At 41.7% G+C, this 26884-nt stretch overlaps 1 protein-coding gene across 1 annotated transcript in view; it reads right to left on the bottom strand.

Annotated features, from left to right (window-relative positions):
• SNTB1 (syntrophin beta 1) overlaps positions 1–25022 on the bottom strand; it is a 251489-nt gene extending 226467 nt beyond the window's left edge. Inside the window, exon 1 of the mRNA XM_003782375.3 lies at positions 24158–25022. Within this exon, the coding sequence (XP_003782423.1) occupies positions 24158–24707 (550 nt within the window). The 5' untranslated portion in view covers positions 24708–25022. The remainder of the gene's footprint in view (positions 1–24157) is intronic.
• Positions 25023–26884: the final 1862 nt, after the last annotated feature.

The following is a 26884-nucleotide window of genomic DNA, read 5'->3' as shown; positions in this document are numbered from 1 at the left end:
GAGGCTGTGAGAGGAGGCTCTGTCCTGGGCCCCTCCGAGGCTGTGAGAGGAGGCTCTGTCCTGGGCCACTCTCGGTGGATGGCTTTCCAAGCCTTCTCCCTGTGTCTCTTTGTATTGTTGTTTCTCTGTTCACGTCTGTGTCCAAATTTCCTTTCTATAAGGATGGCAGTGATACTGGATTAGGGGCTCATCCCACTCCAGTTCATGTCCTCATCTTAACAGATTACATCTGCAACAATCCTATTTCCAAAGGAGGTCACCTTTTGAGGTATTCAGGCTCTGGATTTCATGATCTCAATTTGGGGAGGGTATACATAATTCAACCCATAACACCAGGAGGAAACCAAATCCTTGACACCTTTGCCCAAACATTTTCTTAGTTTCTTTTTCTGAAAATACACCCCACTGAAAGTTCAAATCATGTGGAAAATAAGATTTGGGGGTTAGAAATTCACTTCACAGTTATCTATTTTTAAATCCTTTATTTAATAAAATGGAGAATGCATTATCTCTTCTGAATGAACACATACTCAAAGATGCTTTATAATCAAAGGAAGTAATAATAATTTAAATTATAAATATGTATATATACCTACATATTGGTGGTATATATAAAATATGGTATGCTATATAACAGTCACCAACTAATAATGTAAAAACATTCACCTAATAGAAACACTAAAAAGTTCATTCTCTCAAGTGGCTATGTCCCATTTTAAGGGATCTTGTCAATTATAACTGTACCACTGAATGAAATCTGAACACCTCAAACTGAGAAAACACACGTAAAAATTTAAAATCCAATCTGCTTTTCCATTCGACCATGATATTTACGTTTTGCTTTTCACTCAGAAAGAAAAACAAGGATAACAGGTTTCCTTTGATTTCCAGTCAACTCTTCATGTGTAAGTTTAAAAGAAGGAAACGTTTCCTCTTATCAGGTACATCTAATCAAGAGTTCTCCCATAATATGTAGCTGTACCTTAACCTAAAAATCTTTTGGCAAATATGTTTATCTAACTTGGCTTAACTATTCTGAGTTAATTTTGAACACAAGTTCTGCCATCAAGCCAATGAAGAATAGCAAATATTTCTCATGAGAGTAAATTATATTAAACTGATAGTTTTCCCAACGTACCCACTTCTTACTCTTAGTTCATCTGTTTTCACTAACTCAAATTTCACTCACTCATTTTTTACTGACTTATTCATGGCCCAATCCCAACCTAAAAGTAGATTACTTTCCTTAAATTTATAATATTATTGGCTGGAACTGGAATGCATTGTTTAAAATAAAAGCAATGTGACTCAGTGAGTAGGGCACCAGCCCCATATACCCAGGGTGGCGGGTTCAAACCGGCCCCAGTCAAACTGCAACAAAAAATAGCCAGGCATTGGGGTGGGCATCTGTAGTCCCAGCTACTTGGGAGGCTAAAGCAGGAGAATCGCCTAAGCCCAGGAGTTGGAGGTTCCTGTGAGCTGTGACTCCATAGCACTCTACCAAGCTGTGACTCCATAGCACTCTTTATTGCCTAGGTAAAGAGTACCATAGACTCTCTAAAGTGAGACTCTGTCTCTAAAAAAAAAAAAAAAAGAAAGAAAGAAAAAGAAACCCTTTCCCCACACACACAAAAAAGAAAAAATAAAAGCAATGTTATACCTATAGGCTTAGTCTTAAGTATTGAAAAATGCATATTTCATCACAGTGAGATGAGAAAAATAAATTATGCCAATACACATAACCAAAATCTCAAATAAAATTAATTATGCTTTCTTATGAAAAAAAATTCTTTCTCCAAAGCAGCATGGTGTTGGTACAAAAGTAGAGACATAGACCAATGTAACAGAACAAAGAACCCAATTAAAAAACTACCTAAACTACTTAAAAACTACCTACAACCAACTGATGTTTGACAAAGTAGACAACAACATACACTGGGAAAACTGGATAGCCACATGCAGAAGAACGCAACAAGACCCCTATCTCTCACCACTCACAAAAATTCATTCAAGATGGATAAAAAGACTTAGATCAAGACTTAGATCTAAGGCATGAAGCCCTAAGAATTCTAAAGAAAAATGTAGGAAAAACTTTTCTGGATACTGGCCTAGGTAAAGAGTCTATGACTACTAATGGCAATCATGGCAGCAACACCAATAAATAAATGGGATTTGATGAAACCCAAAAGCTTCTGAGACAGCTAAGGAAATAATCAACAGAGCAAACAGACAACCTACAGAACAGGAGAAAATAATCCCAAGTTTATCTTTCATCTTTTTCCCACATACTCCTTTCTACTCCTCCTTGCACTAATGGCCTGACTTTCTCCTGAAAATATGATTTTGTAACCTTTTTTAGCCCTTTCCAATTCTGGCCACTGTTTCTTTAATCTCTGTCCAACTTCAAGGGCAAAGAAGAATAATAAGTAAACTCCTGGCTCCCCACTATCCCTTTCCCACACAGGGTTTTCTCCACACTCACGGGTTCTCCATTCAAGGATTCAACCAAACACAGATCCAAAATATTCAAAATAGATTTGAAAAATAAAAAGTCATAACAAGAAAAGTTATTTCTAAATAGAAGATATAAAAAACCCATACAGAATAACAACTACTTACGTAACATTGTATTAAGTATTATAAGAAATCTAGAGATGATTTAAATCAATGGTCCCCAACCATTTTGGTACCAGGGACTGGTTTCATGGAGGACAATTTTTCCACAGGGTGGGGGCTCAAGAGAGTCTCATAAAGAGTGGGCAACCCAGATCCTTTACATGCACAGTTTACAGTACGATTTGAGCTCCTCTGAGGATCTAATATTATGGCTGATGTAACAGGAAGCAGAGCTCAGCCAGAGATGGAGCAATGGGGAGTGGCTGTCAATACACATGAAGCTTCACTGCCCACCCCCAGTGCAAACTTCCCCTTGTGTGTGGCCTAGTTCCTAACCATAGACTGGTCAGCGGCCCAGGGTTTTATGCAACTATTCCATTATTTTACATACAGGTAATTTATGAAGGAATTCAAGATTTTGGTATCCGAAGGGGTCATGGAACCAATCCCCCTTCGATACCAAGTAATGACTATACTTGAGTCCCTATAATCTCTCAATAAACTCTGTTCCATAAATTAAGCTATTCGAAGGTGTGGTGGGTCATATGGACAAACCCTTTCTTAGACAGTGTGACCAAAATTACGGCTGAGCGAACATCTGGCTATGTGGAAATACCTGTGTGGACAAAGGAGAGACACCTGACCCAAGCCACACCAGTTAGATCCCCCACTTCCCTGAAATTCAGCATGGGAATATTCTTGGTGTAGAATGGTGTGGAAATAGCAATAGAAGAAGAAATCTATACATTTGTATTCATTCATTATCTCTCAAATATAAACTAAGTAACTAACTACCTACGGGCAGCCAGGTACTATGCCAAGTCCTACACTGCCCATTGTTTTCAGAAGGAAAGTAGAACAGTTTAGTTAAAGCATAATGTTCACCGGGGAAGTAGGAAAATTAGTTTGAGGCTAAAACCATTGCAGGTTTTGATGGCAGACAAAAGGTTTTGTGTTTTATCTTACAGTTAAAATGAAAAGGTAGCTACTTTTATAGAATGTTTCTTAACTGATTAACATGAAAAAGTCCTCTGCTTCTCCATCACTATCAAGACTAAGGTAGTCAATGCTGACGGAAACACAATTTCGACTCACTTTTTTATTACTAGGGTTGAAGTGTCTGTCACAGCACGGTTCTATCCCTGCCTCTAATGCAAGGAAAACACTACTGGAAGACCAAAGAAAACCATGACCTCTTCATTGGTCTGTTCTTTGTTGCTTAGTTAATATTTTTCTATCTCTGGAACCTACTCAGTCGGTATGCGCAGATCTGAGCTGAATAAGAAACATGCTTCATGAACCTGGGGAGGCAACTGGGATAGAATGAGTTAAAAAAAAAAAAAATTCCCTCAGGATTTCTGCAAGAATACCTTGCTGGGTGTGGAAAGTAAGTCTGGGAAATGTGCCTTCTTTGGCTTGAGGAGAGGGTGGGAGGAAAGTGAGGTGGAAGGAGAGCCAAATACTTTCAAAGAACAACATTATGTCCTAAGGAAAGAGTGATTTAACGGTATGCAACACATCTGTGCTTGCCCAACGGCACAGTGATTAAGAAATACTGTTATCGCCTTCAAAAGCAAGTTTTCTGAAACATTAAATACGATAACCTCCTGGTGGATTTTTCCACAGCAGTTGCAGTAACCACTTCTAATCATGCTGCTAAGAAGATAAGGCAAGTTGAGATCTCAGAGAGAGGACACAGGCTGCCTGGGAAGAAATGCTGTTCCTGAATGTGATCTATCAGGTTGCAATCTAGCAAGTGTTCCACTCAAGGGACCAGTCCCCTAGTTCAAAACCTTTTCTTCTTCTTCCAGCTTCCTGGGCTTCTGATGACTGGAATTTTGAAGATTTGGGTGTTGAGGGTCTATGGAGTTAAATAACTGCAAATCAGCCTGTTAAACTTCAAACCTTACATGGTTTTAACTAGTCAAATACAGGGTTCTAAGGTGATTGAAAAATCCTACTTACAAGAGTCTGTAACACATGAACAAAGAGTTAATCTGAATTGTAATGCTGCTGCCAAAAACAAACAAAAAAAGTTAGCTTTTTTTTTTTTAATCATCATATATGTGTTATTTTGAAGCACATGAAAGAACTTGTATAAGCATCACTGGCTCACGGTGTCTTTCTCAATGATAAATATATACTTCAACTTATTTTTGATATAGGTCACACGTGACCATTTTTTTTTAATTGTGGAAGGAAAAAAAATTCTACAATTGGTTTAGTTATGACAATAATAGGGTGAGACTGGGAAATGAGGCTTTCTTTCCACATGGCTCCCTTCTCCTTCGTGAACAAACTGAAAGAGTGAGCAGAGGTGGTGAGTTCAGTATGAAGAAGGCGAACTTCACCACCAGTTAGCAAGAAACTGCAGCAACTTCAAGAAGTGGCTGTACAATACCTACAGCGTGACACAGCTCAGTAACTTGCAATGGAATGCTGAGAAATTTTTGCAAAAGCCTTTTCCTTTCTCTAGTCCTCCCCAACTACCATTCCCAGCTTCTGCCAGCCCAAGCTAATTTATGACAGTGGAAATTTCTCAGATCTTCACAAACAAATCTTAGAACCTTCTTCTTTCAAATGACTAAGGGTCTTCTTTAAAGTCTTAGGTTTGCTTTTTTAAAAAGCTATTGATTCATTCATTTGACAAGTATTTACTGACTGCCCACCAAGTTATCTAGGCATGGGAAATACAGCCATGAACAGGGGACATGGGCAAGAAACCAATAAACAATATACCAAGGTTTGATGAGTAAGTTGTTGAACTAGCCAACCTGTGTTTATATTCGCAGCACTGTACAAACAACTTGGTAAGGTTTTGTAACCTTGGTAGATCAGTGTCTCACAGCTGTGTTTGTGTTGACATGTGGCAGTGTGTTGCTGAGTGGTGTTTATTATTGTTGTTGCATGTTTTTGTGTGCCATCACGAGAACGTCAGAAGAGGCTGTAATTAATGATTATCTTTCTAATTTTTTGTAGAGACAGGGTCTTACTAATGTTGCCCAGGCGGGACTTGAATTCCTGGCCTCAAGCAATCCTCCCACTTCAGCCTCCCAAAGTGATATAATCCTATCAGGCTTGAGCTACCATGCCTTGACTAATGACAATTGACAATATTACCAATGTAACATGAGGTACTTATCAACTGGAAATTTAAGAGTTGGCGTCTTGATCCTGTAGCTATAAAAGTTTCATTTGACAAATACTTCAGGTTACATTGGTAATAATCCTTTTCATCAGGAATTTAGTCAGTGCTGATTCCAGATTTATTACTATCTTATTATTATACCATGGCCACATTTCTTCGTTGCTACTGTGATAGGGTGCCAGGATCAGAGGAGGAACCACATCCCCCATCTGCTGCTCTTCAGTCTCCTGAGAGGGGCCAAGTCACACCTCCTGAGCAGCCTCCTTGTTTACCATCATCATTACAAAACTGTTTTAAACCCATTTATTGTCTGATTAGTTTATCTCCAGTGATTCCTGTTCTGTTGCAAACTATAATCTCAGACAGGCTGAGAACCTACAGTTTTGAAAGTCATATAAATAGGGTTGCCAGATTTAGCCAAAAAAATGCAATTAAATTTGACTTTCAGATACATGACAAATTATTTTAGCATAAGTATGTCTCATACAACATTAGGGACACATTTAAATTTTTATTTGGATCAAATAATTCCAGCAACTCTACATATGAATATTTGGAAAAATATGTTAGCAAATTCAGTTGCACAGTTGTCAGGTTTTGACTCATCCAGAAAGTAGAGAAATTGCTCTCAGGTTTCAATACTCATAGCAAGACTGGTAAGTAAGATGGGTATGCATGACAGCATGGCATGCAACACAACAGAGACCTGGTCCCCACCCATGTCATCAGCATAAATTAATCTGAACAGCTTTTGCCATTGTCCAGATCTTTCTGACCTGATCACACAAGGAGAGGTGATGAGGAATTTATTTGAACACCTATTAAAGACAAATGGTGTCATTAGACATTTCACAAAGTGGAAAAATGTACTGGAATTCAGTTACTATTCACTCCATTAACTCCTTGTCAGCGTCCCGTGAAATTTATTCTAAAACTTCCTACAGTGGGTGTATTAGTTTCCTAGGGCTGCTGTAACAAAAGACCCCACACCAGGTGACTCAAACAACAGCAATTCATTATCTCAAGGTGAAATCTGGAGGTGAAATCCCAAGATCAAGAAAGGTCAGGTCCTTCTGAAGGCTGCAAGGGAAAATCTATTTCATGCCTCTATCTTAGTTTCTGGTGTTTGCTGGGGATCTTTGGCACTCCTTGGTTTATAGACCTATCCCCCTAATCTTTGCCTTCATGTTCACAAGGCCTCCTTCCTGTGGATGTTTCTAAGTCCAAATTTCCTTATTTCATCAGGACACCAGCTATACTGGATTAAGGATCACCCTGTGCTGGTATGGCTTCATCTTGGTCTTGGCTAATCACATCTGCAATGCTGGTATGGCTTTGTCTTGGCTAATTACATCTGCAGTGACCCTGTTTCCAAAGTAGGTCACTTCCTACAGTACTTCAACCAATGGATTTGGGGAGGACACATTCAATCTATAATATGGGGTAAAAAACATAAAAGTGACAAGCCTGGAGAGGAGAGGCAAAATATTTTATGAGGAGGAGCCCTCCTGGCAATTGAAGCAACCCAAGAATATATTACTGGGATCTGATTAAGCTAAAAAGCTTCTGCACAGCTAAGGGCACTATAAGTAAAGCAAAGAGACAACCTTCAGAATGGGAGAAGATTTTTGCAGGTTATGATTCCAACAAAAGAACTCAAATTAATCAATAAGAAAAGAACAAACAACCCCATTTCTTTGTGGGCAAAAGACTTGAACAGAAACTTCTCTGAAGATGCCAGGCAAGTTGCCAACAAATGCATGAAAAAATGCTTATCATTTTAGTCATCAGAGAAATGCAAATCAAAACCACCTCGAGATGTCACCTAACTCCAGTAAGATGAGCACGCATCACAAAATCACAAAACTGCAGATGTTGGCGTGGATGTGCAGGGATGGGAACACTTCCACACTGCTTGTGGGATTGCAAACTAATATAGCCTTTTTGGAAGAAGTATGAAGAATTCTCGAGGAACTAAAAATTAACCTATTGTTTGATCCTCTAATTCCATTACTAGATATCTACCCAAGTGAACAAAATCATTTTACAAAAAGGACATTTGCACCAGAATGTTTACTGCCACCCAATTCATAATACCCAAGTCATGGAAGCAGCCCAAATGTGCATCAACCCATGAATAGATTAACAAATTGTGGTATATGTACACCATGGGATACTATGCAGCCATAAAAAGATGGAAATGTTATATCTTTTATGTTTACCTAGATGGAGCTGGAACATATTTTTCTTAGTAAAGTATCTCAGGAAAGGAAAAATAAATATCCAATGTACTCCATATTAATATGAAACCACTATATAATCACTTACACATGCATACGAAAGATAAAACACAAATATAGTCCAGAAAGAAAAAGGGGAGAGAAGGGGAGGGGGGAAGAGACAGGAGGGAGGGTATTTGGCGGGATCTCACCTAGCATGCACAATGCAAGGGTACATTTCAAAACAACCTTAAGAGTCTGTTATAAATGTCTTACCACAAAAAAATGAAATGAGGTGATAGTTATGTTAAGCAATTTGATTTAAGTGTTCAACATTGTATATCGAACAATCATCTTGTACCCCATAAGTATATACAATTATGATTCAATAAAAATTAAATTTAAAAAATTTACAAAAAGAGAAAAAGGAAAGAAAGTACAAGTGTGGGGGGAGGTTCCCGGTGCCTGAGAATCTTACTATTCCAACCTGCGGGAAAGGGCGGTTGACCAGACGAACAGTAAAGCCGCCCAGCATGACAGGCAGGCCCTGTCCACACAGACAAGGGTGAATTATTCTGCATGCATTTCAGGCCCTGGCTCTGCAAGACAGCATTGCTTCCTGTCCCCAAGTTTCAGGACACTCATCCCGCAAAACTGTCAGACAGTTCTATGCATTTTATGTGTATGTTCTTTCTGTCATACAAAAAGTCCCCCCCCCAACTATGTTAGGGAAACTTTAAACTTCCCCAAAGTATATTTTTCTATGAATGTTTTTATATTAAAGCCACACAAATATATAAAGATGTACACATGTAAGAGAAGAATGTGGCTGAGAATGGAATTTTATAAGCCATTTCTTAAGATACCATCTTTAAACAGTTTCTTCTTTCAGATAGTTTCTCCAGACCCATGAGCGTTTTCACAGGAAACACAGTTTAATCCAGTGTGTGGAGTAACTATGTAAAGTCTCTTTCTAGTTTTCCCTCATAAGTACAGATGGAGAAACATACCACACAGGGAACACAGTCTCCTGTCACTCGTAACTGAGGCAAAGGGAAATTTGGAGACAGCACATTTTCTAGTAAAATGAGAAATACTGGTTCTGTGACACAAGCAAAAATTTAAAATAAAACGTACACATATAAAAATTGTAAAGTGTTTAAAATATTTGAAAGCCAGTGTACCCATTTCAAAATTCTCTTTTTCTGTTTTAGAAGGATGGGGACTGCACATCCAACTTTATTAATGTCGGTCCTCTTTCAGCCATAGGCTATGGCCTGGTGAAATTTTTGTGTAGTTGTTGACCCACTGTCACATACGTTAGTCTATAGCCAATAAATGGCACTAACCAAAGCCATTATTTCTTACTGTGATGGTTAATCCTGCTGTGTGATGGCTAATCACTAATGACCAATATATAATTGCTAGTGGGTCAATTTCATTCAGTTAACTGAAATTTTTTGTTTTTGTGACAGAGCCTCAAGTTGTCGCCCTGAGTAGAGTGTGGTGGTATTACAGCTCACAGCAACCTCCAACTCCTAGGCTCAAGCAATTCTCCTGTGTCCACCTCCCAAGTAACTGGGACTACAGGTGTCCACCACAACACCTGGCTATTTTTTGGTTGTAGCCGTCATTGTTGTTTGGCAGGCCTGGCCTGGATGCCAACCCGCCAGCTCAGGTGTATGTGGCTGGCGCCTTAGCCGCTTGAGCCACAGGTGCCGAGCCCAGTTAACTGAAGTTTTTAAATGAGTAAGACCTGACCCCTTCTCTCTTCTCAGACATCTTCCTGAATGTTTCTAGATTATAAAATGGGATTAAGATGAAGCCTGAAGTTGGCATGTTATGTTACCCGTTCATCTGTCTACTACAAACTTACCGTGTATATCTCTACCACACACAGTAAAGGCTGTGTACAGTGAATACCCGCAGTTCTCTGCCTGAGGGCGCCATTGGTTGGAAGTACACAAGATCCTCACAGACAAGTTGCCAGAAGCACCAGAGCATTTATGCCCCAGAAGCAGCCCTTGACAGAAAGATAGATGGAGAGCTGGGAAATTAGTTGTACTTGGCTTCCTCCCACCTGGCTTGAGACACGCTGAGCTCCAGAGGAACCAAGGAGCTCACAGTGGGGGATTTCTTGGTTCATTCCCTCTCCCGTGTCTTGTCCTCTCTCCACCACCAGTGTTTCCTGTGGTTACAACCCAAATTCAGTTTCTGCACATAAGTCTCCAGCTCAGCTTCTACTTCATGGTGTACACAGAAAAAGAACAAATCTCAGCACTGATTAAATTATCAGATACGCACAGCACACTCAGAAATGAAGTAGGAGAAAGGAACTCAGAGTCAATACTGGTGCAAATAAAAAATCTCCCCAAACCATTATTAATATGCTCAGAGAGGCAGGCAAAGAGATTGCATCCACAAAACAGAAAAAGGAGCCATATATTCTCTGAACAATCAGAGAACAAGAAAATAGTATTGGAACCTTTAGATATGACAGATGACATGGAAAAAAGTCAATACAAAAGCTATAGATAAAAATCTAGTAATTCTCCAGGGAGGAAAAAAAAAAAGAACAAAAATGAAAAGAGAAGGGCAATTGGAAGGAAAAAAAGACAACAAAAATCAGTTTATTCGTGGGTCAATATCCCTCATTCAACATTCAGCTAATAGGATTTCCACATGTAAAGAGAAAAAAAAACGGATGAGAGAAATTATGAAGAAATAGACAAGAAAACGTCAGTGGGAGTTATTCATGGTTAAAAAAGAGAGAGAGAAAAAGAAATACAGAAGAAAATGTTTCAGAACTGAGGTGTTAGATTCGGCAGATCAGAGGTCCTAGTTTCTTGGTGAGTGGTGCTTTAGCATCTGAGTTATTTTTAATGAAACTCTTGGGTCCATAAAATCCAAAAAACTAACAATTCTGTTTATTAAGTAATTAGGTCCAAACAATATAGTATTTATGGCCTAAAAACTTAGGACCATGGCAGCGCCTGTGGCTCAAAGGAGTAGAGTGCTGGCCCCATATGCCAGAGGTGGTAGGTTCAAACCCCAGCCCCTGCCAAAAACTGCAAGAAAATAAAAAATAATAATAATAATAAAATAAAATAAAACTTAGGACCTATAGCATACTATGCAACTTTTCAAACCTTAAAATCATACTGGATCCTCCCACTCTAATTTTCTAATCCACACTAATTTTTATGGACTTCTTTAAAAAAAAAAAAAACATAGCTACTACAGAAAATTCGGCTTTGCAAAAGTATCACATCCTTGAAGGAATGTAGCAATCTAATGTTGAAACTCGACTTAGTAGTTTGCCTGGTGTCCAAAGGATGTTGGTATCTTTTCCTTGAAATTTTCAAATAGTCCATGGCATCCTTGCAAGTTCATTGGAGCGCCCCCTATGTACTCTAGGGCACGTCCACACATAGTTTAAAAATCATGACTTTAGCCTATTGCTGCCCAGCAAACTCTTAGCAAATTTGTTTACAAAAGCCCCACAACAAAGCCAATCAATACATACAATTTAGAGTATCAGTCATAAAAAGAAATTATTAAAGGGAATGAGAATGGCACTACACTTCTCAACAGCAACTTGGAATATGCCAGCTAATTTAGAATACCATACTCAAATGCTCAATCCAGTGAGAAAATAAAGATGTTTTCAGAGATTTACTTCTTGGACATCTTAGGAAGCCACTGAGGATGTGCTCGAGAAAAACTAGGGAGTAAACGGAGAGTGAAAATGACACTGTAGCCCGGAGATACGGGAGAAAGCCAAGAACTGCCCCAGGAAGATGGGCCCTCACCAGGCCAAGATGGGGCCAGTCCAGAGTGGCAGAGATCCAGGAACAAAAATAATCAGAATGGAGGGAATATTTGATATTCATGCATGTTTAAAAAAAATTACTGCTAGAAATCTGGTAAACCTATTGTCACATGTAGAAGGAAACAATGAGATAAGCATGAAAAAAACCTGATGAATAAAAGAGAAGCAGAAACTCTAAGAAACATAATCGTAGACTATTACTTGGCTGAAAAATGGAACAATATTGCATGATCATAAGTTTTTATTTCAGATTAACGAGGGTACCAATGGTTAGGTTATATTGTTTGCATTCTTAGGTAAAGTTCAAGTTGAGGTTGAGCCCTTCACCCATGGGGTATGCTGTGTACCCTTACACTGTGTACCTTAGGTAAGAGCTTACCAATACTCCTCTCCCCTCTCCTTTTCCATCCTCTCCCCCCACATTTGAAGTTAATTGTGTTTTTCTCTCGTGTGGGCCTGTAGCTGTTTATCTGTTGGTTTCATATTAGTATTCAGTACATTGGATGCTTGCTTTTCCAATCTTGTAATACTTTACTAAGAATGTGTTTCAACTCATCCAGGTAAATACAAAAGATGCAAAGTTTCCATCAATTTAGGGCTGAATAGGATTCCAGGGTACACACATACCACAGTTCGTTCATCCATTCACAGGTTGATGGGCACTTGAGTTGATTCCATGTCTTGACCCTTGTGAAATGAGCTGCAATAAACATTCTAGTGAAAATGTCCTTACGGTAAAATAATTTTTTTTTTATGGGTAAATACCTAGTAATGGGATTTCAGGATCAGATGGAAGGTCTACTTTTAGCTCTTTGAGAATTCTCCATACTTCTTTCCAAAGAGGCTATATTAGTTTGCAGTCCCACCACCAGTGTAAAAGTGTTTGCCAGCAATTATAGCTCTGGGATTTGGGATATAGGCTGTTCTCACTGGGGTAAGGTGATATCTCAAGATGCTTTTGATTAGCATGTCTCTGATGATTTAGGATGGTGAGCATTTTTTCATGTGTTTGTTGACTATTTGTCTTCTTCAGAGAAGGTTCTGTTCAAGTATCTCGTCCACATATAGATGGGATTGTTGGCTCTTTTTTTGTTGATTAATTTGAGTTCTCTGTAGATTCTAGTTATCAGCCCTTTGTCAGATTTGCGGCGTGCAAATATCTTCTCCCATTCTGAAGCCTGTCTGTTTGTTTTAATCGTGTATACCCTTAGCTGTGCAGAAGCTTTTTAACTTGATCATGTCCCATTTATTTATTTTTGGTGTTGATGCAATTGCCAAGGGGGGGAGTCTTCTTCATAAAATCTTTTCCCAGGCTAATTTTGTCAAGAGACAGAAAAAAAAGAAAAAGAATAAAAGCAGAGCTCTTTCTGGCATAGTGACAATTTTGTAAACATACACTGCTTTGGTCCATAATGCTGAGAATAACAACAGTATAAGCATAGTATTTATAATATGAAAATACCTTCAAATATATTAATATTAATAGATATTTTAATATTCTAAGTTTTATATTATATTCTGGGGAGCATGTATTCCAATATGCTTAGCAGGAGAGAGGATGCTCTAAGAATATGTTATTTTGATTTAGAAAAACTCTAAAAATGAAGTAGAGAAATATAGAAATATTGCAACTAAAAGAGAAAAATCACTCACTTTGATTTTCATTACAGGTGAAAGAATGTTTCAGATGAAAGTATTTGAAGTGCAGGACTCCAAACAGTCAAATAATGACTTATATTTGAAGTTTCAATTTGCTTATATAACCCTACTATAGAAGTCACCCTTCTTGTGAAATACTCTGTTTGACTTTAGATATCCTTCATACCCTCTCTGGTCATTCCACAAGTTCTGTGACAGCATTTACTCCTTTATAATTTGCTATTATTTTATAAAACTTATTTGCAATTTTTATATATGCAATTTACAAATTTATACCTGTCTCTCCTCCAGCCTGTTCTATTCTAGAAAGATAGGAGTTTCACCTCATTCCTATATAGATTTTTGCTTCAATCTACCAACAAGTTCCCATCTTACAAATATTAAAAGAAAAATTCATTATTTTAATAAGATTGTATTATAGACCATATTTAGTCAATCAACACTACTCTTTTTTCATGTTTGATCATCTGTAAGTTTGAGAATGTGTCTTAAAACTGCTGACATCTTAAAATCACTAGAAACTCAGACTTGGACGGAAGCTGAGTACTTCCGGAGAGTATTTACATTCATACATCCTGGGTACTAACCTGAGGCCACTTTAAATTATCTGAGTAAACTTTTGCTTTTTTTTTTTTTTTTTCTTTTAAGAGGCAGGGTCTCAGTTGCCCAGGCTAAAGCACAGTTGTGCAATCAGAGCTTACAACAACTTCAAACATCTGGGCTCAAACAATTCTCCTGCTTCAGGGTCCTGAGTAGCTAGGACTACAGGTATGCTCCATCATGCCCAGATGATTGCTTTTTAACTTTTTGTAGCTATGGGGGGAAGGTCTCAATATGAGGTCTGAGCTGGTCTTGAACTCCTGGCCTTGGGTTATCTTCCCATCTTAGCCTCCCAAAGTGCTGAGATTAGAGGTATGAGCCACTACACCTAGCCAACTAAACTTTTTTTTTTTTTTAACTCATAGTGGCATTGTAAATCCAGACATAAATATTTATAAGACCCAATCTGGTTCAAAAGCTCAGGGAAGATATTGTTTCTTCCCTATACCAGTATCAGACTGAGACTTGTAAGCTCCTTTGTTGTTGATTTCTGGGTAATACGTTTATTTTTCATCTTTCCCTGCCTTGAAAGGATAACCCTTTGGTGTCCCAACTTTAAGCAATCATCCTACTAAATTTCCTACTGTAGACAGTTTTTGCTTTCTTAAATGTACATAAGCAATGACATTTCTCCCACTGGATGGCCTCTTGGATGCCATGATATATGGTACTAAATAACACAATAAAATACTAAAGAATAAGAATGGCACCTATGGCTCAAGGAGTAGGGCTCCAGCTCCCATATACCAGAGGAGGCAGGTTCAAACCCGGCCTGGCCAAAAACAACAACAAAATACTAAAGAATAATACTAGTATAATAACAGTAATGTAAATACATTCATAGAAATTTAAAATAGTTTTGTAAATTTACATTTTTAATGTAAAAAACATTTTAACTTCTTTCATCCAATAGTAACATGACATCCCTATAAATCCTAGAAAATTTTTCAAAGAAGTTTGAATTTTGCTGCGTAGGTTAAATCTTTACTTGTCAGCTTTCCTTTTACAAAACACATTTTTGCAAGTTCCTGCATAATCAGCATTTTAATACAGATTTCACATTTGCCCACCCAAATCTACAGCAGCCTATGCTGTGTTTGATGAAAAACATCTGATACTACTAAAAATCATCAATGAAGTACACCCATGGAGAATCGTAACTCCCACCCTTACAAAGCAGATGAACACTCCTTGGTCATCTGTTACTTCATTCAATTCCCTAACATGACAAATCTCAAATTGTTCTTTGTGTCCCCCAAAGACTTTATACAACAGATGATTAAACCCTTTAACTTACGTGATTCAACTTTATTTGAAAATAATCCTTAGTTAAGCCTGAGATGTGGTGTATCATATAGTTAGTAATTATTTAGTGCTTACTAAATTCAGGCAATGACCTGCTTTACTTGTATAACCACTTTACTCCTCTGAACAAATCTATGAAGAAGAAAGTTACTTTCCTGATTAAGAAAATGAGACATGCAGTTAAATACTTTGCACAAGATCATACAGCTTGAAAGAGGTAGAATAGGAATTTAAGCTCAGACAGTCAATCTAAGACCCGTCCTCTAAACCACTGCACTGAACTGCTTAGGGGGAAAAATTGCAATGGAAAGAACAACGGCAGGTTGAACAGCAAAAAACAGGACATTGCAAATTCAGTAATAGTCAGCAATGAGTAAAAGTTGAGACCAATCTTCCCACACTTACTAACTTTCTAAAAACGATGCTTCAGGCCCCAGGAAGGAGTAGTAATTTTTTAAAAGTACTGAGCTAAAGTACAGGTCTGTGTTTTAATTTTCATTATAATCACTGTGAATCATGAACTTTTCCATTCTGTCTACCCCTCTTTGAGAGTGAGGCTCATTTGGATAAGTCGGTTAGGACATTGGTTTGGGGGTGGGTTTTCTATATTTTGTCTTAAGTCTCACTCTGCAGGCCAGGGCTGAAGGCAAGCTTTATTACAGATCAAGGCCAGCGAAGTGGGTAATGAGGTTTGGTACATAAAACACCAGGTATAAACGCAGGGTGACTTCGGCCTTTTTAAAAACACGAACAGCTCTGAAGTGCATCATTTGAAATAGAACGCTTAGTAGGCCAGAAGCTGCTGAGAATAATTTCCCGTCACCCAACCGACCATTGGTAGCTTGGGCTACATGCCTCTCACAAATACGGAGCCATGTGCGGTGAGTTATTTTTAATACGTACTCCATGGGGTGATTGATCAAATGCACTGCTGAACATGAAGAGCATTGCCCACCGCAGCAGAAATAAAGAATTGAAGGGTTGCTCCCATCAGCTTCACAGAAGGAATATGGCCTGAATTCTCACATTGATACATAAGCTGGAAAAAGAAGCAATTAAAATATCTAAGCAGACAGTTTTCACCTCCTTAGGTACAAAAGCGTTTTTACGTATTCAGACTTGTAGGTCCCTGAGCCACAGGGGGCAAAAGAAGGGTGGTTATAAATACCTGTGTAACATTAAAAGGATAATTACATTTTCCTATACCTTTTAAAATCATGTCTGGCTCCTCTTCCATCAGCTGTCTTTCAAGACTGGTTTATGTTAATGCTTCCTGGGTCTATAAAGTCAGGTCTTTACTCCTCTTCTTTGCAGAGCAAGGCACAGGTTTCATGAGCCAAGGCCTGATGTTTATCACCATGGATGCAGGGGCATGAGTGGAGATGATGGGGTCATTAAATTAGGGTAATGAACCTTCTGATTCTTTCTCTCATTCCTTCACTTCTCCCTCCCTCCGTGTCCTCCCTCATTCTTTTCTGCCCTTTCCTGTCTCCTTTCCTTCCTTCCCTCCTTCCTTCTCTTCTTCCCTTTATCCCCCCTCCTTCCTTTTATCCATCCATCCTTCCTTTTCCTCCTTTCTAACATACGTTAACAGCCTGATAAATATCAGGTAATTGCTGTATGCTGAGGTCACACAAATTTGTATCACTAATGACAAAGGACTTCATGCTCAGCCTCAAATGCCCACCACCCCCATTACTCTCAGTGTCCCGAAACCAGAGGCCATGCCTTCAACCTCTTTGACTGTCTTTCGTCCATTGCATAACATCTTGAGTTTGTGTAATATACAGTAGGATGAGCTGGATGAGGTGTTAGATCATTGATCTTCAGCTCCACCATTCACAAAGCAACCTCAGCAAGTCCATTTCCTCCTGTGTACAGTGGAGAATCACCATCCTGGACCACCCATCTTTCAGAGGGCTGATGATAAAATCCTAATTTGAGCAAAGCCCCTTTGCAAACCTAAGCCTTGCTTGGGAAGATGCTCTTAAGTGTGACTCCAGGTGCCTGGCTGAATTCAGGGCTCTGGGTGGAGCCAGGAAGACAACCTCATGTTGGAAGCATAACTCTCGAGAATTACCATTCTGAAATGCAAAACTGAGCATGACATTTCCCTGATGAGCATATTTTACCCTCTGTATAAAATTAAGTCTGCAACAAGCACACAAGGCTTGGTCCCTGTTCAGTGCTCTACTTTTCTTTTCTTTTTTTCACTTTTCCCCTCTCAGCAGGGTCTAAAGGTCATCTTCTACCTGCTTAGCCCAAGCTCCCTTTGGGAAGCTGCCTTGAGGTATCTGCCTCCCATAGCCCTGAGAACAGACTAGACACCTTTCCTGGGGCCACCACAGTATCTCCTTATGCCGGTGATGTCACCCTCCCCCCTCCCTCCTGTAGGTGTCTACACAGCACTCATCTGTGTCTGTCTCTAGAATGTTCCTTCTTGAGGTGAATGTCCTAGCAGTGTAAAGACACTTAGTAAATCACTGGTTAGAAATGTAAATATGTAAATCAATGAGAAGCTCTCTTGCAATGAGAAGAGAAGTGATTATTCAAAGGGACATAGTATGTTCTCCAAGGGCTACTCCAGGAAATTTCTCACCCATACAGTTTCACCAAATCATATTTGGTAGGCAGAATAATAACCATCCCCATCCCCAAGTCCTTATATGGCAAAGGAGAGTTGGGGTTGAAGATGGAATTAAGGTTGCTAATCAGCTGCCATTAAGATGGTGAAGTATTCTGGATTATCTGGGTGTGACCAGTGTAGTCAAAAGGGTCCTTAAAAGATGGAAAAGGGAAGCAGAAGAGAAGTTGGAAAGATTCAATGTGAGAAGGATTCAAGTTGCCATGCAAGCCTTAGAAATGAAATGGGAACATGAGCTAAGGCATGTGGGCAGCCTCTAGAAGCTTCTAGAAAAGAAAAAAAAAAATGCAGCTTCTCTCTTAGGACTCCCAGAAAGCAATGAAGCCCTGCTGACTTGATGTTAGCTCACCGAGACCTCTGTTGGACTTCTGACTTAAAAAACTGTAAGATAATAAAGTTGTGTTGTTTTAATTTAGTAGGGTATCTAGTAAGTTGTTGGATCAGCAATAAAGAATTAGTACCACAGATAAGAAAACAGAAGACCTACTGAGGACAAATCATTTCAACTTTTAGAGCTTCACTTTCCTAACCAGCAAATTGGGGATAAACATGTCTAAGTCTCTGTATGTCTTGGGGCTGTTTGTGAAGCCACTGGTTGCAGCTAACACAAAGCATTCACTCACTGTGTGCCTTTGGCAATGCTCTGCCTCAGTGTTCTTACTCTGTACAAGATGGATACTAATAGTGTTGGGTTATAGTGAAGATCCAATAAATTTACCCACATAAAATGCCTAGAACAGCATGTGGCCTGATGTACTTCATAAGTGTTAGCTGTTATTACCTATGAAAAAGAGTTTGAAAAACATTAGGCACCATAAGGTGGTGAGGTGGGACTATCATTCTCATAGAACGCTAGTTTTCAAAAGGGTAAAGGATCAACAGACCCCTCCCCAAGGGCAGTTCAGACTGTTGCTTTTTTGAGACTGAGCTTCACTGTGTTGCCCTGGGTGGAGTGCCCATGATGTCATAGCTCACAGCAACCTCAAACTCTTGGGCTCAAGGGATCCTCTTGCCCCAGGCTTCTGAGTAGCCAGATGCCCAGTTAGTTTTTTTTTTAGTAGAGATTGGGTCTCTCTCTTGCTCAGGCTGGTCTTGAACTCCTGAGATCAAGGGGTCCACTTGCCTTGGCCTCCCAGAGTGCTAGGTTTACAAGTGAGAGTCACGCTGCTTGGCCAGGAAGTTCAGAAAATTTGGGAGGCATTTTAGGGATCAAGTGCTGGAGGAGTGTCATACTGTTGGTATTTAGTGAAGGGAGGACTTCCTGAATTCTAGGGCAGTGCTTCATAGTGAAAGGCTTTTCTAGATCCTAAATGATACCACACACCCCTACCCATCTTCGTTTGCAGCTGGGCATTGACAGTGATTGAACACAGAGGTGCTGGCTTCTGACTTTTTCATGATGAACCCTGGTGTAGCTGTGCCCATGCAGTTATCTATAGAAACACATTCTTGAATTTTTGTTTTGTTTTGTTTTGTTTTGAACACATTACTTCATTTCTCCTTTATACCACTGAGATTTTTAAATGTAATGTAGAGTTGGGCTATGTTATTTGTGAAATCCACTTCATCGTAATAAAAGGGGTGTTAAATTTTTTGTTGTTAATAGCGTGCACTGGGTCTGAGTTTACAGGATTTAGGATACAATGAGGCTTAGAGACGGATTAACCCAGCTCCTTGGCTGTCCAGGGAAGAAAACCAGGGCCCGAAGAGATGAAGTAAAAGTGAAACAAGCAGAAGATAAGAACCCTGGTTTCAAGACTCTAATCCCAGGGTACTGGGTATTCTTGAAGAGTCTGTACATCCTAAATAAAATAAGATTCCTTGAATTTTAAATTTTCTTCCAATCCTGACATTTTGTGTCAGAAAACTACTGCCCCTCCCTTGCCACTGTCTCCCTCCTTCCCCATCCCCACGTCATCAGCAGAGAAAGTGACCTTCTGGATGATCTCTGCAGGCAAGCATTCGGGGGAGCAGGGTGGGGGAGAAGCTCTGATGGTCAGGAAGAATGTCAGCAACTGTCCTTGACTTTCTCCTTTGACTGTCTACTTTTTCCAGCTCAGTTCCATAAGGAGCCTTTTGAACCCAGGGCTAATTCTGTGTATTCCCTACATGAATCTTCCAGAGCAGTCTAAAGTCCTCAGTCTCATCACTAAAGTGATGGAGCTTCAGGTACAAAAAGTTTAACATTTCAAATTACTATTTTACTTTTAATCTAAGAGCAAAAATGTCCTCCTTCCTCCTATCCAGAGCTGACGTGCTCTGCCCAACTCCACAGTCCGTACAAAGGTGCCCTCTGGAACTGTGGGGTTCAATGCCGCCAAGGCTGCATGCAGAGTCCCTCTCCCACTTCCTAAAATGAGAAATGAGTTTGTAGTGTGAAAAAGTCTGATCTGAATCAATATTTGCTTAAACACTGGCTTGACTGGCACCCTTTATTCATGACTTAAATTTGAATTGCAATTTACTCTCCGTGTTTAATCACAGGAGAACCGGGCCATATCTTAGCAGCTTCCTTTTGATAGCCAGGCACTTGGTGCCTTACGTGTTTAAGACTCACTGCTCCTTCCTGTTCCTACATTCTGGGTAGCCCACATCATGGCTGTTTCCTGCTCAGAGTTGTCTCAAACACTTCAGCATATTTAACAGGTGGAGAAGAACACTTTAAGACTGATAACTTCAGATAGCTCAGTACACAGTCCCACGTGGAAGCTGAGAACTGGTTACTGGTCCATGGCTTGTCAGGACCCAGGCCTCATAGCAGAGGGTGAGCCATGGGGGTTGAGGGAAAGAGAGAACAAAGCTTCCTCAGTATTTACAGCTGCTCCCCATCACTCACTCCCATCACCACCTGAGCTCTGCTCCATGTCACATCAGCAGCACCATTAGATTCCCATAGGAGCACAAACCCTACTGTAAACTGCACATCCAAGGATCCAGGCTGCCTGCTCCTTAGGAGACTCTAAAGTCTGATGATGTGAGGTGGGAATGTAATGCACTTGAATCATCCCCGAACCATCCTACCTCACCCCACCCTCCTCAGTTCTTGGAAAAATTGTCTTCCATGAAACCAATTCCTGGCGCTAAAAAGGTTGGGGACTGCTGACTTGGAGATTAAAAGTAGGAGCTTTTAAGTCAGATCACCTGGACACCTCTTAGCTATGTTACTTTAGGCATTTAATCTTATCCATGTAACTCCTAATTTCCTCATCAGTAAAATGAACAACAACAGTACTGGCCTCCTGGAGTTACTGTAAGTGTAACACGATCAAATGCACATAAAGTCTGGCACATGTTAAGGGTTGAAGCAATGTTACTACTGTTATGATTCTCTTTCCTCAGATTCTATTTAATTCCTATGGCCTACAGAGGAATGAATGGTCTCTTAGTATTACAGTTTTGTAACACACAGAGACACATAAAATAGAATAAAGTAAGAAATACAAAGTCTAATAAAGGAAGAGGAAAGGATTGCCCCTTAGAAGGAGCAATTTCATCTTCATTTTATTTGAACAGTAAAAATAACTACTTGCAACAAGCATTTGATACATGCCTTTTATTCTCACGGTGCTTTTCCATATAGCAGCCTTGTAGAGTAACCAGGTCCCCCATTCCCATTTTGCAGGTGAAAACACTGAGGCTCAGGAAGGTTTGGTAACTCAGTGCCTGGGATCTATGGCTGGAACACATGCATTGAAACTTGCTGTTGAGGGGTCTCACTTTGGTTTTCCACTAGTAGGGGTAGAGGCTCTCCACTAGGGGGCGCTTATCACGCAATGGCAGCACGTTGGCGGGGTACTAATCTCCCTCTGCCTCAAAAAAAAAAAAAAAGCAAAGTAAAAACTGTGCATTTAGTATATAAATATATCTTTTAAACATCTCCCTCTCCTATTCAGAAGTTCTAGAAACTGCGTTTCAGAATATAAAGAAGTAGCTATGTTATTCTAAAAAGCCCTGGAGGTGGTCCTAATGAACCTCTTCAGCTTGGAATCCCTGCATTATTAGGGAAGCTACAGAAGAGAAGATTGATCACCCCCATTGCACTGAGAATCAACACTTTTTTCTTTCCTGAAAATAAACACTTTGCCTCAGAATAAGAGACGCTGTTTTGAGCAGGGCCTCCACTTGCTTCTCTTGTTAGCAGTTGGTTTCTGGAAACGTGGGCTGGGGATAAGACTGCAGTACTGAGCTGAGGTGGTTCATATTTAGAAGGCCCACAGGGTTTCCTCAAAGGTCCCGCCTGTGACACATGAGAATGTTCTAAGAACGTCCTGTTAGAGACTTCTACAAAACTCACTTTTCAGTTACAGTCTCAAGCAAGTCACAGAACTACTTGAGGTTTTTGTTCTATATTTATTTTCAACTGTAGGGAGTCTCCCTTTCTTCCTCTTTTGGGGGTGAGAATTTTTTTTAACCCCTTTGCCAAGTCATTATTCACTAAATTGAAACCAAGGAGAGGAAGAAAAAAAGGGGGGGCATAAATAATAAAGGACAGTGCCTAAAATAAAATGCTCTGCCTTCCCCCTCCCCCATATTTACAGCAAGTATTGCAAACTGAGCAGGTGCCCAGCCGTTTACAGTCCAAACTATACTCACTCCACATCCCACCTGCCCCTTGTCACATAAACACATACTTGAGTCAAGAAAACTTTTTTCTGTTATGTTAATCATCAAGCCAAAGCAAATAGCCTTCTGCTGTCTGGATCCAGGGTGGCAATTAAATACGAAAACATCACAGGCCCTCTACACAAATAAGGGAAGGAAAAACCCCTCTGTACTGCAGCCCAGAGGGTGAGCCATCCCATGCCAGAGAGTTGCATCAGCTGTAACTCCCTGTAACCCACACAGTCAAGTTGGTTCCCCAACTTTGAACTTTATCAGTTTCACAGACCAGCACCACAGACTAGGTCAGTAGGAAATTGACTTAAGGTCCTTAGTGCAGGGCTTAAATCAATCAATCATCAATATGACAAGGTCTCAGTTGAAATATCCTGTTTCAAAAGCTATGGGTTTGTTGATTCATTCGCTAGTGTGCAATCATGGAGCAGCAAAGATCAAGGGAGACCCACCACTAAATAAAAGACCCCGGATACTTCTATCTATAATTAGAGTGAACTGAGTAAATGGATAAAATAATAGCATGATATCCGTGCCCACAGAGATATGTCGAAAGCCGTAGGGAGAAGAGAGAAGCAGGTAATAAATGAGAAAGGCAGCTCCCGCGGGAGAGGACGATGCTTTCTGGTTCACTACCACACTACTCATCTCCCGCACATACTCCAGGAAAAGCGCAAAACGCTGTTTCCTATTCTATTCACATTCAATAACGGGACTGGAGATATTGAATCTCAAGAGGTTAGTTTCTAAGGCTCCTCACACACAGGGGAACCTGTTTACAAATGCAACGTTGTTTCCACACACCACTCTGGAAAAAAGCTCTGGAAAATGCAGGCAGAAAAACCACTTCACCAGCTCTCCACCCAGCAGAATCCATCCTGACTGGGCGAACACGCAGCAGGGAAGGGAACTTCTGCTGGCAACACACTTCCCAGTCTTTGGCACAACTGCCCAGGCGTAACCCCAACTCCCATGTGTGGGAGGGAAGTCCAGAAGGGTGGTTAAGAGTTTCAGCATTCAAGCACGGGCTCTCTCTGGCCCCTTTTCGGCTTGACTGTCTGGGGGTTTGAGTGGGAAATTTCGCCGAAGCATTAAACTGAGCTGCGATCACCCCGTGGCTCCGCTCCGCACGGGGGGCGGGTGCACATCCTAAGTCTACCCTTAAACCCTTTCACTTCCCAACCTCTAATCTGCAACTCCAGCGTCCGCAGCTGAGAATGAAACAAAGTGCATTAAGAACCAGATGGAGTTTAGAAACCTCATTCGCCTCGCTTTATTTCCTTGTAGGTTAAAACCTGAAACGCCTCCGGGATGGGCACAAGTTGCCCCCAGGTGGGTAAAAGTTGTCAAAACTCCTCTCCGCAGCCACTCCCCAGACCCATCCCCAACCCCAGACACACACACACCCCCCAGGGTGCGACGGCACGTGGCTGAGTGTGAGAGCGAGTGTGCCAGTGTGAGGGTGGGAAGCCGAGTGGGTGTGTGCGCCCCGCGCGGTCCGCGCCGCGTTAACCCCTTACCTTCCAGCAGCACTTCCTTGCCAGCGCGCTTCAGCGCCTGCACCGCCTCGTCGTGGGTGGCATCCCGCAGGTCTGCTCCGTTCACCGACAGGATGGCGTCGCCCACGTACAGGGCCTGGGTCTGGTCCGCCGCTAGCCCCTTGAAGATCTTGCTGATGAGGATGGGCATCTTGTTCTCCTTGCCCCCCTTGATGCTGATGCCCAGTCCGCCCAGCTCCTGCTTCAGCACCTTCACGCCGCGCTTCTGGTTCGAGATGGACTCCGGCACCTGCTCGGGTAGGTCGGTGAAGGCGGTGCGGACCCCAGCGGGTGAGTCCGGGGGCTGCGCGCTGCCTGCGCCCGGGTGCCCGGCCCCGGTACCCCTGCAGAACGAACCATTGGTGGCGGTCCCGATGCCGTTGTACGCCGCAGCGCCCTCCTCGCAGCTCAGAACCAGGGCGTCCTCGCTCAAGTTCACCAGAACTTTGTGCCAGCGATCCCGCACCAAAACTTCCAGCAGCCCGCTCCGCTGCGCCCGGCCGCCTCCCCCGCCGGCCGCCGCTACCGCCATCTTTCCGGCATTCTTAAAATGCCATGTGATTGCAAAAGCGGGGAAAAGTGGGGAAGGGTTGAGGAGGGGAGGACGCGGGGCCCCAGGGAGCCAGGAGAGTGCGCCCCGCGGGGAGGAGGCGGGACGCGGGACTCCGCTCCGGGAGTTCGCAGACGCACTCGGCGGGAGTTGGCAGCCGCAACCACGCCGGTTCCCCTTGCCTGATCCGGGGCGGGGTGGAGCAACCTAAAAGCAGAAGGAGAGAGCGAACAGGGGAGGGGAAAAAAAGCCAACTGCCAGTTGCAAAACCCCAAGCCGAAGGGAGCCGCGGAACAGCCAAGCGTCCGTAGGAGGAGGATCGCCGGGAGGGAAGGGCGGGGACTGACTGCCCAGCGGCCTCTCACCTGTTCCAGCCGCCGCAGCTCGGCGGTCACACGCCGCCCTCCAGCCCAGACCCTCCCCTCCTCTGTTCTCCCAGCGCACGTCGCTGCAGGGACGGCTTCCCTAATACCTTCCCTGTCCCACTTCTCTCCAAAGCACCGCAGCCCCCCGCCCCCAGCCCTTGTTCTCTGCTGTCCCTTCTCTGTGCGCGACCACACCGCACCTTTGCCGGGAGCGTGCGTCCTGCCTCGGTGCCCTCACTCGCTCCTCCTGAGCCCCCTTCCCTTTCACACCCCGCGGGTGGAATTGTCTCAAGGTCTTAACCTTCCCACCCTGATCTCACACTTCCTCAAGCCATGGCTTCGCCGCCTCTGCTGAGTGCTTACCAGTCTTTCCCTTCCTCACGGACTCTCGGGAGGAAGGTAGACTCAGACCAAGGCCTTTGGCTTTTTGAGAGTTAAGAGGCAAAGCTGTCCCAAAAATCCAGAATGAAGCATCGGCATAAAACGAGCGCCCTAAATCTCCTCTCTTTAAATGCCGTTCGTCTTTTTGACCCTACTCTGGAGAAGTGTCTCTGCTGGCCGAGTTTTCAACAGGTCACTGCCTGCCCCAGACCCCAGGGACGAATGTTTCTCCAGCACTAGCGCATTATAAGTTCTATATTTCTACCTATCTTTGTTTTCCCCTGCAACGCCAATGCTGCCTGAGACTGTCTCTTCTCAAGATCCCTTACAAGAAGTCCCCTCTTTAAGAACTCAATTGGAATGGATTGTATCTCAAAAGTTCCTTCACAAGTTACCTGTTTGGATCTCAAGTTGCATTTTTTCAGGGTAACAATATTACAATTGTTGGTTATCCAGAAATGCACACATGACCAATGTCATCGCCAAACATTCCTGAGTTCTTCTGTCCTTGAACTTCTCAAGTTCTCCCACATCCAGAGAAGAGCTCATGGTCCTTGCATGGTGTTTCATACTTATTATTATTATTGCCCTTTTCGCTGCTCTCTATTCTCTCCAAAAGTGAAACAAAATGCACACATCTGCTAGTTCCCAGTCATAACCCAGCAAGGTGACAGAAATCTTATTGCACTCATTTCCACTGATGTGTATCATCTTTGAAAGTTCTCTGACTCTTCCAAAATGACTCACACTTTAATAAATAATAATCAAGGAGTTTAAAAACTCTGATAAATCCCTAAGAAGCGGAATTCCAGCCAGGGTCACAGCATGAAATAAAACCTTGGACAATTTCTTGAGAAGCAGGAGTCCTTGCGGGTCAGAGGGAGTCCTTGGATTCATGATTCTGTTTGCAGCTCCCTGCCTTGTCTATACTTTTTAACCCAGCAGTTTTCCAAAAGCGTTTTACCTTCCTTGAAAAGGTACTCACAGCAGGAACAGCAGCCTCAGGGGTTCTTCAGGATCAGAAGGGGAGCTGATATAGGTGGTGCCACCACTGGGGGTAGGGGTAGCAGCTGGGGCTGGCCCTCTTCTTTAGAGTCTGGGGACTCATGACATCACTGTCCAGTGAAATCAGAGCCTGAGTGTCTGCCTTCTAACTCAAACACACTAAGGTTGAGACAGGTACCAGTATGCCAGTGTAAAGATTTAGAAATCAAAACAGACCTGTCCCCAGACCAGAAATCTTCCATCAACATCATGCCCGCACTTGGCCTTTGAGGCCAGAGACAATCAGAAGTAATTTACTAATTTTTCCATAAGAAATTATAGGCTCTGGGATGGGAGTTTCTAAAAACCTCTGTGATAAGCACATTTATCTTTTTCTGTGTAAGCAAACCTATGTGGTAAGGAGTATGT

This window comes from Otolemur garnettii, unplaced genomic scaffold (assembly GCF_000181295.1).
Source record: "Otolemur garnettii isolate 467f Iridium unplaced genomic scaffold, OtoGar3 scaffold00004, whole genome shotgun sequence".
NCBI lineage: Eukaryota > Metazoa > Chordata > Mammalia > Primates > Galagidae > Otolemur > Otolemur garnettii.
Note: the sequence above shows the minus strand (reverse complement) of the source record. Positions and strands in the feature narration are given on the sequence as shown.